Source organism: Erpetoichthys calabaricus, chromosome 12, assembly GCF_900747795.2.
Source record: "Erpetoichthys calabaricus chromosome 12, fErpCal1.3, whole genome shotgun sequence".
NCBI lineage: Eukaryota > Metazoa > Chordata > Cladistia > Polypteriformes > Polypteridae > Erpetoichthys > Erpetoichthys calabaricus.
The window spans coordinates 24,249,061-24,268,496 of NC_041405.2; the positions used below are offsets into that span (position 1 = coordinate 24,249,061).

At 41.0% G+C, this 19,436-nt stretch overlaps 1 protein-coding gene across 2 annotated transcripts in view; it reads right to left on the reverse strand.

Moving 5' to 3' along the window:
• The window catches only part of LOC114661965 (cytohesin-4-like), a 182,585-nt gene that overhangs the window by 65,378 nt on the left and 97,771 nt on the right, over window positions 1-19,436 (reverse strand). For both annotated transcript variants that reach the window (XM_028815238.2, XM_028815237.2), the window contains one exon: window positions 6,831-6,897. In XM_028815238.2, coding sequence (XP_028671071.1) covers window positions 6,831-6,897 — 67 coding nt within the window. The remainder of the gene's footprint in view (window positions 1-6,830; window positions 6,898-19,436) is intronic.

A 19,436-nucleotide genomic window follows, 5' to 3' on the forward strand; every position in this document is an offset into this window, starting at 1 on the left:
AGCAATTGATTTTACTCTGTTTTAACTCTGTTTAGTTGTGTTTACTATGTTTTAATTAGTTTCATTTATTGTATTTTATTTTACTTATTTATTATTTTGTTTTTGTTTAAAATTTATTTTAGCCTATGTTCTGCACTTTGGTCAGCGGCTGTTGTATGTAAAGTGCTTTATAAATAAAGTTGACTTGACTTGACATCCACCCATCCATTATTCAACCCACTATATCCTAACTACAGGGTCACGGGGGTCTGCAGGAGCAAATCCCAGCCAACATAGGGTGCAAGGCAGGAAACAAACCCCGGGCAGGGCACCAGCCCATTGCAGGGCACACACACACACACCCACACACCAAGCACACACTAGGGACAATTTAGGATCGCCAATGCACCTAACCTGCATGTCTTTGGATTGTGGGAGGAAACCGGAGCACCCAGAGGAAACCCACGCAGACATGGGGAGAATATACAAACTCGAGAACAACCGAACCCGGGTCTCCTAACTGCGTAGACTAAGTATAGACTCTGTATATAATCAAGTCAGTATAGGCTGTCTACAGTCAAGTGAGTGTAGATTCATATATAGTCAACTCAGCATAGTACACTAAGTGTAGACTCAGTATATAGTCAAGTCAGAATAGACTCAGAATCTCTACACAGATACAGAAAATCTACACTAAGTGTAGATTTAGTGTATACTCAAGTCAGCGTAGACAAAGTATAGACTAGATCAAGTCAGTGTAGACTCGTATATAGTTGATTCAGCGTAGACTAAGTATATAGAAAACTAAGTGTAGATTCAGTATATAGTCAAGTCAGAGTAGACTCAATATATAGTGGACTAAGTGTAGACTCAATGTATAGTGAAGTCAGCACAGATTAAGCATAGACTCAGTATATAATCAAGTCAGTATAGGCTCTGTATTTAGTAGACTGAGCGTAGACTCTGTATATAGTTAAGTTAGTTCTCACACATACATGTCTGTGGGTTGCCTTCCAGGCTCTCTTCCAGTATGTAGTACCATTGCAAAGCAAAAGGCAACACTGTTGCTAATCTTTGGACCTGTTTCTACCTCCACAGCTCTGACAAAACACTCACTGAGGGCAATTGACCCCACTCCTTATGAGGGAATTCTTATAAAGCCACACTTCGCTGCAGGAAGCCATCTGACTTGGACCGGAGCTAACAGCAAAGACGAAGCTCCACAGACAAGAAAGAAATGTTCAGATGAGCGACATTCCATTTAAAGGGAGAGACAACTGCCTATGTTTCCGGATTTTGCACTGTTATCACGTGTTATTTTATTTTGAAGTGGAAGAATTAAACTGGACAACCAAGTTGGTGTTCTGTTTCTCCAACATTTCATGTTTGATCCCAGGTTTCACTGACATTTGACCACGCAGTGTAGACTCGGTTTATAGTCAAGTCACCAATGCAGACTCCAATCTTCTTTTTGGAATGCATACATATTGTAAATCCATGAAGCCATCAGTATCTGAAGCATCCCTGAATCTGAGAGGGTGTAGTAAGAGGAATGACTCTTGAATGTGTAGTCTCAGTATTAAACATTTGATATGTCTTGTAAATTTATTACAGCAAAATTAAATGTGATTTCATTATTTGTAAATGTGATTTGATAACAGACCTGCATAGCCTTAACTTATTCATTTCTTTTACAACAGATCCCTGAAGAGGACAGAGTTCTTCTTTATGAATCTTTATAAGGTGCAAAAAAGTGTAGCACAAGTGACAGGTTTGAGTAGCTATGCTCCAAAGTGACAGTAGACTCACATTCGTCACACATTTAACAGCACATGTCAGTGTCACATGTATCCAAAATGAGTGGATCATCTTGTGCCAATTTGCTATAGAATTCCATAACCGTTTAGACTTTAATGCACAAGTCATGCAACATTATTTTTAAAACAATTATTAACTTGGTGAATCACACATGGAATAACATTAGAGGTGAGTTTGAACGGCACTGCACAAAACACAAGACTATAGTTCATTCAGATAAGTGACAGAAGAAGATGAGGCATTGTGACAGTGGGGTCCCATTTACTGCATGCATGGCGCACTGATTAGTCCATTCATTAGCGCCATGTGTATGTGCTGAAGTGAAACAGCAATTGCTTAGCAACCGGAATACTGAAATCCTTAAAAGATCGCTGGCTGAGGAAAATTGGCTTTAGTGAATGAAAAGACAGCACTGCCATTACTATTAAACAGAGCACATGGCCCGCAACTGTTACTAATGTAGTAATAATAATAATAATTCATTACATTTATATAGCGCTTTTTTTTCTCAGTACTCAAAGCGCTAGATAGATAGATAGATAGATAGATAGATAGATAGATAGATAGATAGATAGATAGATAGATAGATAGATAGATAGATAGATAGATAGATAGATAGATAGATAGATACTTTATTAATCCCAAGGCGAAATTCACATACTCCAGCAGCAGCATACCGATAAAGAAAATATTAAATTAAAGAGTGATAACAATGCAGGTATACAGACAGACAATAACTTTGAATAATGTTAACGTTTACCCCCCCCCGGGTGGAATTGAAGAGTCGCATAGTGTGGAGAAGGGGACTATATTTGTATATACTATAAATATAGTGGGACTATATTTGCAGACAATTTTGGCTTCATAAATAAATTAATTACTTATATAAATACAGTATATTCTTTTTTTTAATGTTTCTCCATTTCAGTTTTAGAAGTGAACGGTGCCCACGGTGGTGCAGTGGTAGCACTGCCACCTCGCAATAAGGAGACCAGGGTTCATGTCCCTTGTCCTCTCTGCGTGCAGTTTCCACATTTTCCTCGTGTCTGTGTGGGTATTCTCTAGTTTCCTGCCACCATCCAAAGACCTGCAGGTGTTGTGAATTGGTGATGCTAAATTTGCCTCTGTGTATGTGTGTGTTTGCCCTGAAATGGACTGGTGTACTGCCCAGGGTTTTTTAACCTGCCTTTCGTCCTATGCATGCTGGGATAGGCTCCAGTACCCCCTGCGACCCTGGTGATTGAGAAAATGACAAGTGAATATGATAGTTTTCAATGCTTAAATGTGGAAGACAAGCTGAATATGCAGTTCTGTACACACAAGTCTGGTGAGTCACTTATGGAGGGCACACCCGGGTGTATGTGGAATGGTGGAATGCTTGGTCATTCATTTTCTGTTCCCTTCCATTGGAGAAACACAAAGAGGAGAAAGTCTGGCGTCATTCATGCTCTCATCTTTCACTACGTCTTTTCCAGCAGACAAAAAAAACACATATAGTACAACCAATGTAGTCAGTTAACCAGAAGTAACCCCTTGCAGCAAGCACTGTTTCCAATTTCTGACAGCAGAGGGCACCATATCCTGAAATTGCTTGATTTTCTAACATTTCTTGAAAGTGGCAGCTTGCCAGTTAAACCCCCTGTTCAATTCACATACGTTACATTCAGATACAGATGCCCTTAGTGGTGTTTGATTCAATATCTTGTGCTCACCAATAGATCATAATATACTGTGAATAATTACAGTCATCACTTGTGATACCACTTTGACCACAAAGAAAGACAGCACAAGATTCAATGCATTTCAAAGTTGTAGATCTTTATGAGGCACAACACTTCCAAAGACAAGCAAAAGAAAAAGGCAAGCAGAGTGATGTCAACTGCACTCGAGATGCAGACTTCAGCCTCTGGGAACCGTAATTGGCTAACTCAGATTGAACAGGTCTAGTGCATAACAAATCTTCAAGGTGAATGACTTCAAACCACTTCTGTTATAATGCATACAAATAAAGAAGCAACGTTCAAAGTCCTACAGTCCTCCATAGACCCAATATGATAGTTTATCTGTATTCGAATCCCAGCTGATTTAAGTTTCCAAAGTATCTTTGATAGATGACAATAGAAAGAAACACATTGTTTACTTCTATCTATGCATCCATTTTTTGAGCCTCTTTTTACATTATAGGGTTATGATAAGCAGTTATATAGGAGCAACCCTGGGTATTAGATTAGCCCACTATAGGGCATTTCCTCTTCCTCTTCCTCCTTTCTCACTTCTACGTAGGGTCGATGTTCCTCCATACAACTCAGTCCTGCACCTCCTCTCTAGTCAGACCCTTTTCCGTCAAATTTTCTATAAATCCCTACCTCGCTTTCTCTTCCCTGTTCTTCCACTCAGATCACTCTTTTGCCCACGTATTGATTTTGTCTTCGCATCACGTCCATACCTCTTCAGAATATTTTCCTGTACTTTCTTAGATATCTCTCCTACTATTATTGTACATCCAATTGTCCCATTTCTTATTCTGTGCTTCTTTGCCAACCTCAACATTTTCATTTCTGCCAAATCCAACTTCTTCTCCTGTGCTCCCTTTACTGGTCAGCATCATTGTTACACCTAGTTACTCTGTAATTATACAGGTAATTACTTGGTAAGTACAATGTAATTAGGGACACCTAAAGTGATACCAATAAATATCATAAAATAATTTGAAACAATTTTGCCATATTTTCGATAGTACATTATTATAGAAGAACTGCTTCCACACTGTATCATGACCCTGCGAGAGCTGTAAACAGGATGTCATTGGTCACTAGTGACCCAAAGTATGCATATAAAAGGGTTATTAGTGGGTGGAAGGTTTCCTTGTTAGTTTTTGGACAGTAATTACCAATACTGTTATAGGAAGTACTTGGGATCTGCTTCATCATCAAACACAGAGCAGAAAGGGGGATCGATCTGGCAACCTTTAGTTTTAGGTTTCAGAGTCTTACTTTACACAATTGCAGCTAGCCTTAATGATACAGAAGCATTCATATTGTAAGTACAGCGTAATTAGGGACACCTAAAGTGAGACCAATAAATCATAATAAAATAATTTGAAGCAATTTTGCCATATTTTCAGTAGTAAATTATTACAGATGAACTGCTTTCACACTGTATCATGACCATGCGAGAGCTGTAAACAGGATGTCATGGGTCACTAGTGACCCCAGGTATGTACGTATACAATGTTTCAGCTTGATGCATCATTGCTGGCCTTACCACCGTCTTAAAAAACTTACCTTTAACCTTCTCCTTAATTCCTCATTCACACAACGCTCCTGACACCTTCCTCTAGTTGTTTCTTCCACACTGCACTCTAAGGATTATCTCAGCATCTAATTTTTCCATCTCAGACTACCAATGATCCTAGATATTTAAATTTATCCACTCTTTTAAACAGGTCCTCAAACTTGCAAGGAGAACTCTGGGGTTGGTGGCAGGGATCGGAACTCCAGCCCCATTAAAACCACACACTGTTCCATTCCATTTGAACTAGTGTGGGTGCTGAGGTGCCACCCATCGCACAGCTGTGCTCAGGTCCTAATTTGGAATCCTGAGGTTGTTCGTTGTGTGGTGGGTGCAGCAACATGTTGTATCAGTGCATGCTCCTAAACTCTCCCTCTCTTTTTAATAACCTTCCCGGCAGGCTAACTTCTGAATCCTGATCATCATTAAAGTACCACAGTGCACTTCTGCTCCCACATATTGGAAAGATCAAAGGCAGACCTTCATTTTGGGGGCCCTGAGGTATCAGCTGTTATGGGAGTCCCTTCGTAACCAACAACAAGGTCTGGGTAACCACTGTTATCTTCTTCAATGGCGCTGTTCTACAACAGATCACCGCATTTTTTTTTTTAATGCAACCACTACATGTACAATACAATACAATACAGTTTATTTTTGTATAGCCCAAAATCACACAGGAAGTGTCGCAATGGGCTTTAACAGGCCCTGCCTCTTGACAGCCCCTCAGCCTTGACTCTCTAAGAAGACAAGGAAAAACTCCCAAAAAAACTTTGTAGGGAAAAAATGGAAGACACCTTGGGAAAGGCAGTTCAAAGAGATGTTCATGTCATGCAATAGACACCAAAAATGTTTCAGCATTGTGGACAAGGTCACTTCTGGAGCCTTTCCAGTATTAGAGGCTCAAGAGATTAAGCTTCATTAGTTTTGTAGTAGATCTGTCTCAGGGGAAATAGTCTTAGGGGTGTAAGAGAAAACCAGAGAGTCTGCAGAAAATGCAGAGAATGTTTTAAATACAAACAGTTGACACCCCAGCCAAGAATCAAATTCATATTTCTCAGTGTGTAAGGTAAGAGCTTAACACAGCATCACTGTCAACAATCTACTATCTGTTGTTAAATAATAAAAAAAAAAATGCTTGTTTAATAAAAAGTACTCTTCCATTTTAGTGCGCCCAATTCCCAATTAATTAGACCAAACCTGTGGATAAATAATCCTTTAAAATTTCACAAACAAAAGGCATCTACATAAATTGCCCAAGATTGTGCTGAGCATGTATGAGTTACACAGCTATTATGAAACATTTGGGGGAAACACACTATACATCATCATCCATCCATCCATTTTTCAACCCGCTGAATCCGAACACAGGGTCACGGGGGTCTGCTGGAGCCAATCCCAGCCAACACAGGGCACAAGGCAGGAACCAATCCCGGGCAGGGTGCCAACCCACCGCAGATACATCATCATGCCAAAATATAAAAAATACATACTTTTACAAAAGTAATTAGTATCCTTCCTCTGAGGAAATTGCTTTTCTTCCTTTAAATAACTCACCCACCACTAACCCAAGTAATGGCCATAAAACACTGGACCATTAAGGCGTACAAACCCAACCCTTTGTCTTTCAACCTGTACTGGTCTAATGCAGAACAGAGAGAGGTGGATAAACAAGGGATGAACAGAATTAAAATATTGCACATTTATGTAAAAATAACTAGGGGACTAATTAATGAACACTTTACCTTTTTGGGGTCCATGTTAAACTTCTTTTTCCCATTGTAAAGCTGTTTTCCACGCTCAAGGTTTTTACTGTGGATGAGAGAAAAGACATTTCAGACAGAGAGAAACTGATAGCACAATATGAAGGTTACAGGATGGCGTGACAACTTCATTAGAAATATTATTATTAATGTAGTAAATGCTAAGGGTCGCTGTTGCCCCTTTAAACCCAACAGACAGACACTCAGGACAAAGGGTAAAAGCACCTAGAAGTATTTAAATACTTTTTCTTCTTGAAAGCAGTGCTCAAAACACCACTGTAGCAGTGCTACTTTATAAGAACTGCATCTCCCAGCAGTCCTTGCTGGGGCTGCTGGGGTCAAAGGTGGCCACAGGTAGTTAAAAGGAGGGCAGAGGGCAAAAGGAGAGGAGGAAAAAGTTTGTTTTGTTTTGGTGCAGTGTGTGTTGCGGTTATCTGTCGTTTCAGCCTGCTGTTATTGGAACTCTAATCTTTGTGTCCTGGACAGTATTCGTTTGTTGGGGTCTGGATCGTCTGTCTACCTGTGCACTGAGAACTGTGTTGGATTCTGTGGTTTTCCGGAAGAGTGGAGCGCTCCTGAATCAATCATCTGATTTCATCCTCATCATCAGTAACTACCGGTAGGACTGTATTTTTCCTTCTCCCTTTCAACATACAGATTGCTGGACTTAACTTGGTCACTTTTCATCTTCATCCGGTTTGGTTTATATGGACTTTGCTATGTGGTGTTTGTGTTTATATGTAATATCGCCGAAGGGGTCAGGGGTGATATTACTGTTTTCATTAATTATTTTGGGTCATTACATTTGTAATTGTTTGCCTTTCCCAGTGTGCTTTATTGTCTCTGTTGTGAGTGTGTGTGGGTCGATCCAAGGCTGGGGATGTTCCTGGGATCTCTTCTATTAAAATAAATAAATCACCGTCAGACAGTGTGAATCTTAGCGGCCCCTGACCGCTACACCACAGCCACAATAAACAGGCAATAAAATACAATAAACAAGACAATTCTCTCTCTTTCTATCTCCTCCACACTTCCCAGCAAACGTTGTCTTCTACCTCCTGACTCTGGCTCTTTTGCTGTGTTCCCATCAGTCCTTCATATAGCCTTCGATCTAATGAAGAACTGGAAATACTTCAGGGCTTCTGTCCTCATGACTACCTCGTACTTCCGGGCTATAGGGAAAGGATGAGTCCCCAGGTCCTTTGACAGCTCCCCCTGGCGGCACCCATGGCACCCAACAGGGCTGTTCCAAGTTCTAGGATGCCCTGTGGGAATCCGGGGCACCGCTACACTCCAGGGGAGCTGCCATCTAGCGTTTTGAGGGAGACAGTGTCCCAAAATATCTGCCTTCCCTCCTTTCGGCATCCTGGCTGGGTTGAACTGTTGGCCGTCCCTCACAATGTTTATAGCCATATTATTATTATCATTTGTATACATGGGGCTTCTATTACATACCATGGGTCGTTAGAGACCTGGCATATATTGATATTTGAATCAAGCCGAACATAATTATAAACTTCTTCCCTGAACACTTTACTTCTGATTTTTAACACCTAATTACTTTTACTTTTGAATATTTACATATACAGTAATTACACAATTATAGTCTGTTACTCAGCAAAATAATCCCACGTACATACTCTCACACACGTGCAAATAGGAGGCAGCTGAATGGCTTAAAGAATACTGTTAACACGTCCACCATGGGGGTGGCGGGGTGCACTGACTCTTTTTCTAAGTCTTCTGCAGACCTTTCCTGGGAAATCCCGCCAGTAGCCGGTGCCTCAACTCAGAGCATGTCACTTCTGGCCCCGATCCCGAGGACGACATCACTTCCGGTCCCGGCCCCAAGGATGACATCACTTCCCCCAAACTCCCTATAAAGCCTCTTTCCCCTCCTCTGGATTTCAGTTCTGTTTTGGACTCAGTCTTGTAAACTACTCTGGTCTTACAATTCTTTACTTTTGCAGCCAGGAACATATTATACGGGTGGCTGCCCCAAACCTTTATTATGTCTGGAGTCTCATTTTGTACTATACATATAAAAATTGTAGCACAAATATTACAATTGAGTACTTAATTATAGTGTTACACTGTATTACACACTAAGTATAAAGTAATAACACCTAGTTACTCGGTAATTATACAAGTAATTACTTGATAAGCACAGCATAATTAGGGACACCTAAACTGATACCAACAAATAAAGTAATTATAAACAATTTTGCCATATTTTCAGTAGTAAATTATTATAGATGAACTGCTTCCCCACTGTATCATAACCCTACGACAGGTGTAAACAAGATGTCATGGGTCACTAGTGACCCAAGGTATGTATACAAGAGTTATTAGTGGGTGGAAGGTTTCCCTGTTAGTTTTTGGCTTGTAATTAGCAATACTGTTATAGGAAGGGTACCGCTGCTGCCTCGCAGTTAGGAGACCCGGGTTCGCTTCCCGGGTCCACCCTGCGTGGAGTTTGCATGTTCTCCCCGTGTTAGCGTGGGTTTCCTCCGGGCGCTCCGGTTTCCTCCCACAGTCCAAAGACATGCAGGTTAGGTGGATTGGCGATTCTAAATTGGCCCTAGTGTGTGCTTGGTGTGTTTGTGTGTGTCCTGCGGTGGGTTGGCACCCTGCCCGGGATTGGTTCCCTGCCTTGTGCCCTGTGTTGGCTGGGATTGGCTCCAGCAGACCCCCGTGACCCTGTGTTCGGATTCAGCGGGTTGGAAAATGGATGGATGGATGTTATAGGAAGTACTTGGGGTCTGCTTCAGCATCAAACATAGAGCAGAAAGGGGGATCAATCTGGCAACCTTTAGTTTTAGGTTCAGAGTCTTAGTTCACACAATTGCAGCTAGCCTTAACAATACAAAAGCATTCATATTGGACCAAATGTGGTCATTTATCATCTCTAAGCAGTATGAGCAGACAAGCAAATTTACTTTGTGTCCATCTTCTGTTTGTTTCTTTAACAAGAACTAAGTATTAAAATATTATTTTTTTCCTGCACTGCATTTGAATGACTACTTAAACATCAGTGAGAATGGGGATGCCCAAAACCTAAGTTTCATTCTTTCATGAAACTGTAATCCTAAAACACAAGTATTAATCATGGCAACCATAAAATAACAAAATGAAGAAAATGTGACTATACTCCTAACCAAAAAGTGAAGCACCATGAAAATAGCTTCCCCTTTACGCTAAATGTTCTTGTTGACCTAAAAGCAGGAATTTCTTAAATGAACTTATTTTTTCTTTGCATTTACTCAATTTTTTAACTAATGAAAACTGGTCATGAACAAAGAAGGTTGCATCAGCTATGGCATAGGTTTTACTTTTAAACAGTGCTATAATTACCTGAAAACCTCAACCCTATTTTTTAATACTTTAATTAAGCACCCATGTTATTAATTGGTTTTCTTTACAGAATACATAACTCAACACAACTAGAACAACTGATATTTTCATTGATGTTCTATGATTCATTAACTCTTAGAAAGAGGCATGGCTCCTCTGTTAAACCAATATTATCACAAGTTATATCTACTGTGGAATACCGTGGCACTCCAGCCACCCCAACCCTGACACAGACAGGCAGAGACACAAATCTTGCACGGCACACCTTTATTTTCACTTGGAGAAGCGCTTTCTTCACTCCCCGCAATAGCACAATATCCACAGCAAAACACAGGACCAAAGCACAGTCCGTTCATCTCCAGTCCTCCTCAGCAGCTTCGTTCTTCTTCATCCCGACTCTGGCCGATGAGTAGTGGCGACTGGCCCCTTTTACAGGAACACCTGGAAGGACTCCAGGCATCCAGCGACCTTCTTCTGGAAGTGCTTCCTGGTGTGGTGGAAGTGCTGCCAAACAGGGTCCTGTAAACATTTAGGCACCACCTGGTTGTGGCCACACGCCCCAGCAGGGTTGAGCTTCCATGTTCCAAACCTGTGACCCCACTGTAAGCCAACGGGGGCAGAGAAATGTCCTGGAAAAGCTCTCTCCCCCAGTCCTTCCATTGTCGGAGCATCCCGGCCGGGGCCACACTAGTGTCTTTAATAAATATTCAGAACCGTTCACTTTTCTCATGTTTTGTTATGTTACAGACTTGTACTAATCTCATTTAATTATTTTTTCCCCCTCATCAAGCACCACTCATTATCCCAGAATGACAAAGTGAAAACAGGATCTTTCATATTTTTGCAAATGTATCAAAATTTAAAAACTGAAAAATCATATTGACACAAGCATTCAGACCCTTTACTCAGTACTTAGTTGAAGCCCCTTTGGCAGTGATTACAGGCAGGAGTCTTCTTGAATTTGACATGACAAACTTTGCACGTCTGGATTTGGGGATTTTCTACCCTTCTTCTCTACAGATCTTCTCAAGCTTTGTCAGGTTGGATGGAGACTATCAGCAGACAGGTATTTTCAGGTCTCTCCAGAGATATTCAATTGGATTCAAGCCCAGGCTCCTAGAGATGTTCATATCCATTGCTGTGTTTGCATTGCCTTGTGCTTGGCATCATTGTTCTTCTGGAAGATAAACCTTCAGCCCAGTATGCTCTGGAGCAGGTTTTCCTTATGGGTACAGTATCTCTGCATTTTGCTTTCCCTCAACCCTGTTCCATGACCAAGTCCACAATATCACAGCCCTATTGGAATGGTACTGCACAGGTGAGGAGCCGTGCCTGGTTCCCTTAAACATGACCCTAACCTTAGTTTCATCAGACCAGAGAATCCTGTTTATCATAGTCTGAGAGTCCTTTAGGTGCCTTTTTGCAAACTCCAAGTGGAATTCCATTTGTCTTACTGAAGAGATATTTCTGTCTAGCCACTATGTCATAGAGCAGAGAGTGCTGCAGTGATGGTTGTCTTTCTAGTAGTTTTACCCATATGCACATATGAGCTCAACCAGAATAATCATTGTGTTCTTAGTCACCTCTCTTACTATCTCCTTTCTCCCCCATCTGCTTGTTTTAGTCGGGTGGCCAGATCTAGGAACAGTTATAGTTGTTCTAAACTTCTTCCATTTAAGAAGTATGGAGGCTACTGTGCTCGCAGGATTCTTTAATGCTGCAGGATGTTTTTATAGCCTTCCATAGATCTGTCCTGCGACACAATCCTGTCTCTAAGCCTGCAGGCAACTCATTTGACCTCTTGGCTTGGTTTTTCCTCTGATATACATTGTCAAGAGCAACAGCTCTTTGACTTTCCTATTTATGTCTAATCATTTGAGTTGACCACAGGTGAAATCCAAAGAAGGTGTAGAAACATCTCAACGATGACCAATAGAATGGGATGCAACCTGAGCAAAATTTCAACTGTCACAGGAAAGGGTCTAAATACCTGTGTCAGTGGAATATTTCAGTATTTTTTATTTTTGTGTATTGTGTGTTGCTTGATATGGGGAAAAATTTAGATGCTGCTGGAGTATGTGAATTTCCCCTTGGGATTAATAAAGTATCTATCTATCTATCTATCTATCTATCTATCTATCTATCTATCTATCTATCTATCTATCTATCTATCTATCTATCTATCTATCTATCTATCTATCAGTGGCAACTGCTCTAAGACTACAAGGGAAGCTCCGCTTCCTCTACTATGTCAGAAAATAAATGCTCATATATGCACTGTCGTATTTATATTGGTTTTAATAAAAGTGCGCTAGAACGTGTTCAACTTCATGACTAGCTCGTTCAGAATCAGGTATTTATTGTAGATTGTTTGACGCGATTTTCTTGTCATACATTTCCGTGCAGCACAGCACGCTAAACCCTCCTGAATCCCAGCTTCACTGGAGCTCTATGGGCAAGCTGCACAGAGGAGCTTTTTTCACTGCAGAAAAGCTGGACAGTAATTGGATAAATGCACCAAAATCGTCACTCTGAGCTTCCCTGGGAGTGAATGGAGCAGTGGGCGGGCCAGGACGCTGGGCTGCTGCATGATGATTGGAGGAGCTGTTTAAAGGGCGGAACCCATTTTTTTAATTGACAGCATTTGAAAGTGTGCTGAAAAGTTATGGCCATTTCTTTGACTCAGGGAGACTGAGATCTGAACTTCAAGTACTATATTCAGATCATGGCTTACAGGGAAGCAGAGGTAAGCTGTGTGATTTCTTGGTGTTTTTTAAAGACATGGAGTTGGATAGTGCAATGCCTCAGCTCTACAAGCTGTTGTCGTTAGTGGCAACAATTGGCGCTACATCAGCAGGTGTAGAGAGGAGCGTCTCCTGTTTAAAACAGGTCAAGTCATACACCCGCAACACGATGGGCCAAGATCGTTTGAGCAACCTTGCTCTCCTGGCCATTGAGAGGTAACTGGTTAAGTCCCTGGAAAAGATGGCCAATTGGTACAACAGGGTCACAGACCATTTTGTGCAAAAGGAATGGAGGGCAGAATTTACGTACAAATAACATAATGAATTTTATGATGAAGGCCTAATATGAGCTTCACCTGTTTCAAAAGCTAGCAGCCGCCACTGCTATCTATCTATCTATCTATCTATCTATCTATCTATCTATCTATCTATCTATCTATCTATCTATCTATCTATCTATCTATCTATCTATCTATCTAGATTATTTGTTAGCCTGAGGCTGCAACATAACAAAATGCGAAAAAATGAAGGGGTCTGTATACTTTCTGAAGGTACAGTGTATATTGTCAAGCATGTATGTCTGTGGATCACCCTCATGAGTAGTCTTGGGTAAGCAATCCCACTCCAGGATGAGAGAGGGCACTGTCGCTAACGACATCATCACTTTCTATTTCCACTGTGGAAGAAGACACTCAGTGAGGACCACTGACTCCACTCCTTCTGGTGAGAGGACTATAGAACCAAGGCACTCACAGAAAGCTGCATTCTAGACAGATGTTCAAGAGAGATGGAGCTCCTAACCAGACCTGATCACTTTAAGCAACCAGCTAAATTCTAGCTATGCTTTTTTAGGAGTGCCATTGTGCTCCATTTTTGTTTGAATCTTCCCGTTTCTATTAAACAGGATGTCCCGGCTGGCACCCCAACATTTCTTGGGATCAGTTGTCATACCTTGCACGATCACAATATACTGAATGTGTATATTGGGAAATACCAGCAAAAGATTGGCCTAATTAAGAGATCACTTCTCATCTGCCTTTTGTGCTGGCGTTGAAACTGGCAGCAAACACAATATGCTGTCAATGACAGGAGGCTCTAAGTTCAACGAGAGATGCGGGAGGCCTTCTATTCATTCCTCCTAGATGACTTGACAGTTACAGGAAAATGTCAAAAGCCAAACAGAACTTCTGTGGCCACAACTGTTCTGAAGAATGAAAATGGGTTTGCAAGTGTGACCTTCACCTGAGTTCTCTTCTGCCAATAAACTACATGGAGCAACTTTAAGATTCTCTGGATTGCAACATCTGGAAACATGACTCTCATATTGCCAATGGCAAGAAACCTTGTTGGGCCCTTCAGGAGGAATGGGATACAATCTCCCACTAGTCGATTCAGAGGCTTGTTGGCTGTATGCACCAGTTGTCTCAAGGAGTGGTGGCTACAAGAGGTGGTCAAGCTTGGTACTGTTGATCTTGGCTTCCTGTTTTTGTACGGTTATGTTTTCCTGTTACTGTCATTTGTTTACCGTTATGTCTGCAACGAAGGTTGAAATTGCAATCCAGCAAAGAGTGTTGCATTTAGATTTTAGTAAAAATAACAAATTGTATATGAGGATTTGTAAAAATATGCACTGGAGGCTGAGGTCAGAGAAACCATGGAGTAACAGCAGAAATGGGCATGAAGAAATGACCAAGAAGACAATGGCAGGAAGAACTTGGACGTTTAAGTGAATCAAATAGCTAATCCAGGCCATGCTATTTTGGGTGGTGGGTTACAATGCTGTCTGCTTGTGACTTTCATTTGTGAAGCTTTCATCTGGTGTTAGTTGCTAAAATTAAATTTTGGTCGCTTCACTCATTGTGAAACTCAGTTTGGGGCTGAGTGAAGAGCTGGTAAAAGACATTCACATCACTGTGGCAGTCTTTCTGAAAATTGGCAGAGATCATGCTATGTTTCTTCAACAGCAAAACATTTATTTTCAGAGTCAATCCAGTACTGCCCAAATTAAAGTATCATTTTGATTGATACTCTGATATTAAGTGGACAGTTATGAAACTTCAAAATGGACCTGAAAAAACTAAAAAAAGAAAAAAGGGGCCTTCTGAACAAACACATAACAACAACAAGCTGTGACCACTGCATACTAAGATTACAAGTGGTGCACGGCCATTATTAAGTCATGCTCTTTATAGATTTGTATCTCGACAGAAATGGAAAAAATGACATCTTGCAAGCATACGGTAGCTCCCATAACCAGTAAAAACACACAACTCATCAAGGTATTTAAAACAGAAAGGTATATTTTAAAATTTAAAAATACGTATGTGTAATCATTCAAGTTCCTGAACTTACTTCGAGTGACATGATAAAAATGTGGATGGATGAAGATGTTCAGGATGATTTGGTTGTGACCTATGCCCTGTCTCAATTCCTTGCCTTAACACCAGTTTCTACAGTACTAGGGTGTTGTACCATGTTAGCCATAACACCTTTTATTGGATATCTAGAAAGATTACAATATGCAAGTTTTCGAGGCCACTCAGGCACCTTCTTCAGGCAAGATGGCATAATCTACTAATAAGGCATATAAAACTAATGACTGCAAAGTGAATCGTAGAGCATATGAGAACATGAGAGCAACCATTAAGAAGGATATCAGGGAGGCTAAAAGACAGTTGGAGAGGAATATAGCAAATAAGGCGAAATAAGACCCTAAGAGATTCTTTCAGTATTTTAGTAGTTAAAGAACAATCAAGGAGGAGATGAAGAGCATCAGAAATAGTAAAGGGGAATTAAAAGATACCACAATGAAATAACAAATACCCTAAACTTACATTTTTCTGAGGTGTTCACAAATGAGCAAGTGGATAACCTCCCAGAGGTAACAGGGACTACTAAGGAGGTACTGAGGGATTTGGAAATTGTAGAGGGAGAAGTGCTGCTCAGATTAAATAGGCTGAAATCAAACAAATCGCCAGGACCAGATAATCTTTACCCTCGCGTTCTTAAGGAGGCTAGCGAGTACATATATAAACCCTTAACACATATCTTTAGGAAGTCACTGCACGCTGGAGAGATTCCAAAAGACTGAAAAATGGCAAATATCATCCCATTATATAAAAAAGGGTGACAGGGCAGATTCAAGCAACTATAGACCAGTAAGTTTAACATGCATCACATGAAAATTAATGGAAGGAATTATTAAGGATAAGTTTGAGCAACACCTGGCAAGGAAAGGAGTTACAGTAATCCCTCGCTACTTCGCGGTTCACTTTTCGCGGATTCACGACTTCGCGGATTTTATATGTAAGCATATCTAAATATATAACGCGGATTTTTCGCTGCTTCGCGGGTTTCTGCGGACAATGGGTCTTTTTACTTCTGGTACTTGCTTCCTAAGTTGGTTTGCCCAGTTGATTTCATACAAGAGATGCTATTGACGGATGGCTGAGAAGCTACCCAATCAGAGCACGCAGTTAAGTTCCTGTATGCTGCTGATTGGCTCAGCGACGGAGTGCTGCATTAACCAGGAAGTCTCATCTCAGTCATTCAGCATTAACGTGCTATTGCTTCAGGGGCCGTGTCCAAGCGCCAACAGAAGATGCAAATGATTGAAGAAAAGGTAAAAGTTTTGGATATGTTGAAGGAAGGGAACAGCTACACCGCTGCAGGACACCATTACAGCATCAATGAGTCCACGATGCTTTTTATTTAAAAAGGAGGAAAAGCATATAAGATCTACGGCCGCAGTGTCCTTTAACCAGGGCGCAAAACGAGTTGCAAGTGGATGTGATAAGGCAGTAGTCTGGATGGAATCTGCTTTAGGAATCTTTGCAACAAGGTCGACGACATCATGACCACCTACAAGCTGCTACGTGTACTTTGCTATACAGTAAGTGTAAACTTATCTACCGATTTCATATTGCTTAGCAGTTGTCCCTGTTATTAATAGAGTAAAGGGTGGGTTGTAAACAATACAGGGAGGGTTTAAAAACGTCCAAATACACGTTAAATAATTAAATAAATATGGTGTCCCTACTTCGCGAAAATTCAGTTATCGCGGTCGGCCTTGGAACCTATCTCCCGCGATAAGTGAGGGATTACTGTATTAGGAACAGTCAGCATGGGTTCTGAAGAAGGAGGTCGTGTTTTACTAACATGCTGGAATTCTATGAGGAGGCAAGAAAAGCATATGATCAAAGTGGAGCAGATGAGATTATTTATCTGGACTTTCAGAAAGCATTTGATAAGGTGCCACATGAGAGGTTGGGCATCAAATTAATAAGAAGTGGGAGTTCAAGGTGATGTTTTTAGATGGGTGCAGAATTGGCTCAGACACAGGAAGCAGAGGGTGATGGTGCGAGGAAACTCATCAGAACTGGCCGATGTTAAGTGTGGTGTTCCACTGGGGTCAGTGCTAAGGCCACTGCTGTTTTTAATATATATATAAATGATTTAGATGGGAATATAAGTAACAAGCTGGTTAAGTTTACAGATGATACCAAGTTAGGTGGATTAGCAGATAATCTGGAATCCGTTATATCATTACAGAAGGACTTGGATAGCATACAGGCTTGGGCAGATTTGTGACAGATGAAATTTAATGTCAGTAAATGTAAAGTATTATACATAGGAAGTAAAAATGTGAGGTTTGAATACACAATGTGTGGTCTGAAAATCGAGAGTACACCTTATGAAAAGGATTTAGGAGTCATAGTGGATTCTAAGCTCTCAATTGTCAGACAGTGTTCAGAAGCCATTAAGAAGGCAAACAGAATATCAGGTTATATAGTGCTCTGATGTGTGGAGTACAAGTCCAACGAGGTTCTGCTCAAGCTTTATACTGTAACGCACTGGTGAGGCCTTGTCTGGAGTACTGTGTGCAGTTTTGGTCTCCAGGCTACAAAAAGGACATAGCAGCACTAGAAAAGGTCCAGAGAAGAGCAACTAGGCTGATTCCAGGGGTACAGGGGATGAGTTATGAGGAAAGATTAAAAGAGCTGAGCCTTTACAGTTTAAGCAAAAGAAGATTAACAGGTGAGATGATTGAAGTGTTTAAAATTATGAAGGGAATCAGTACAGTGGTTCGAGACTGTTATTTTAAAATGAGTTCATCAAGAACATGGGGACACAGTTGAAAACTTGTTAAGGGTAAATTTTGCACAAACTTTAAGGCATTTTTCTTTACACAAAGTACGATAGACACTTGGAATAAGTTACAAAGTAGCGTGGTAGACAGTAGGATTTTAGGGACTTTCAAAACTCAACTTGATGTTTTTTTGGAAGAAATAAGTGGATAGGACTGGCAAGCTTTGTTGGGCTGAATAGCCTGTTCTCGTCTAGAGTGTTCTAATGTTCTAATGTAATGTAACTAATGTACATTTTGCCAGAAGAAGGGGCATGAGCTGCCTCAAAAGCTTGCATATTGTGATCTTTCTAGTTAGCTAATTAAAGGTGTCATTTTGCATAACATCTTACTACACCAATATCTGCTAAACAGTGAAAAGTTCAGAGATGTGTATTTCACCAAAACATCCATCCATCCATCCATTTTCCATTTTCCGCTGGAACCAAAACACCACACCATAAAATATACATATACATATCAACCAATAAAAAAAGGTATAGTAGAATTGGGGACTTCATGCTATGCTGAAGAGGAGTCTCTCTCTCCCTGTATTCACCAGAGAATACCACAACTGGCAGCTCTGCCATTGGCACCCAGTTCTCTTTACAGATGAGAACAGGTTCACACTGAGTGTAGGTTTCAAACTGCACGGTGATGGGTTGTGTGCACCGGTCCCAGTAGTGGATATTGGGCCCTCATGTCACCATCTTAAAGTCTGTTTATGACAGTTTGGACAGAAACATGCACACCAGTAGCCACTTTGAGGTAATTTTATAGGGCTCTGGCAATGCTCCTCCTGTTCCTCCTCGTACAAAGGATCAGATACCAATCCTGCTGCTGGGTTCATGCCCCTCTACAGCCCTGTCCAGCTCTCCTTGTGTAACGGCCTGTCTGCTGGTATCTCCTCCATCCTCTTCAGACCTTCTTGTGATGGCACATATGGATGTGCCATCCTGGAGGAGCTGGACTACCTGTGCACTCTGGATTGGCTGCAGGTACCACCTCATCTTCCCAGTAGTGACAAGAACACTAGCAAAACACAAAACTAGAGAAGAATCAGTCAGGAGGGATAAGGAGAGAAGAACTGTCTGTGGCCACCATTCCCTTTTTGGGGGTTGTCTTGCTGTTGCCTCTTCAGTGCACCAGTTGTCACTTTCCTTTGCACCAAAGCAGGTGAAGATGATTCACAATTGCTTGTGCTTCCTAACTGGACAGACTGATATCCCTGAAGCTTAACTGACTTGGTGTTAGACTGTGATGATTAAGTGTTCCCTCAAACTATTTGAAAAGTACATACAGTATACATACATATGTACACACTATACACATACATACACACACACTATATTTAAATACACAAAA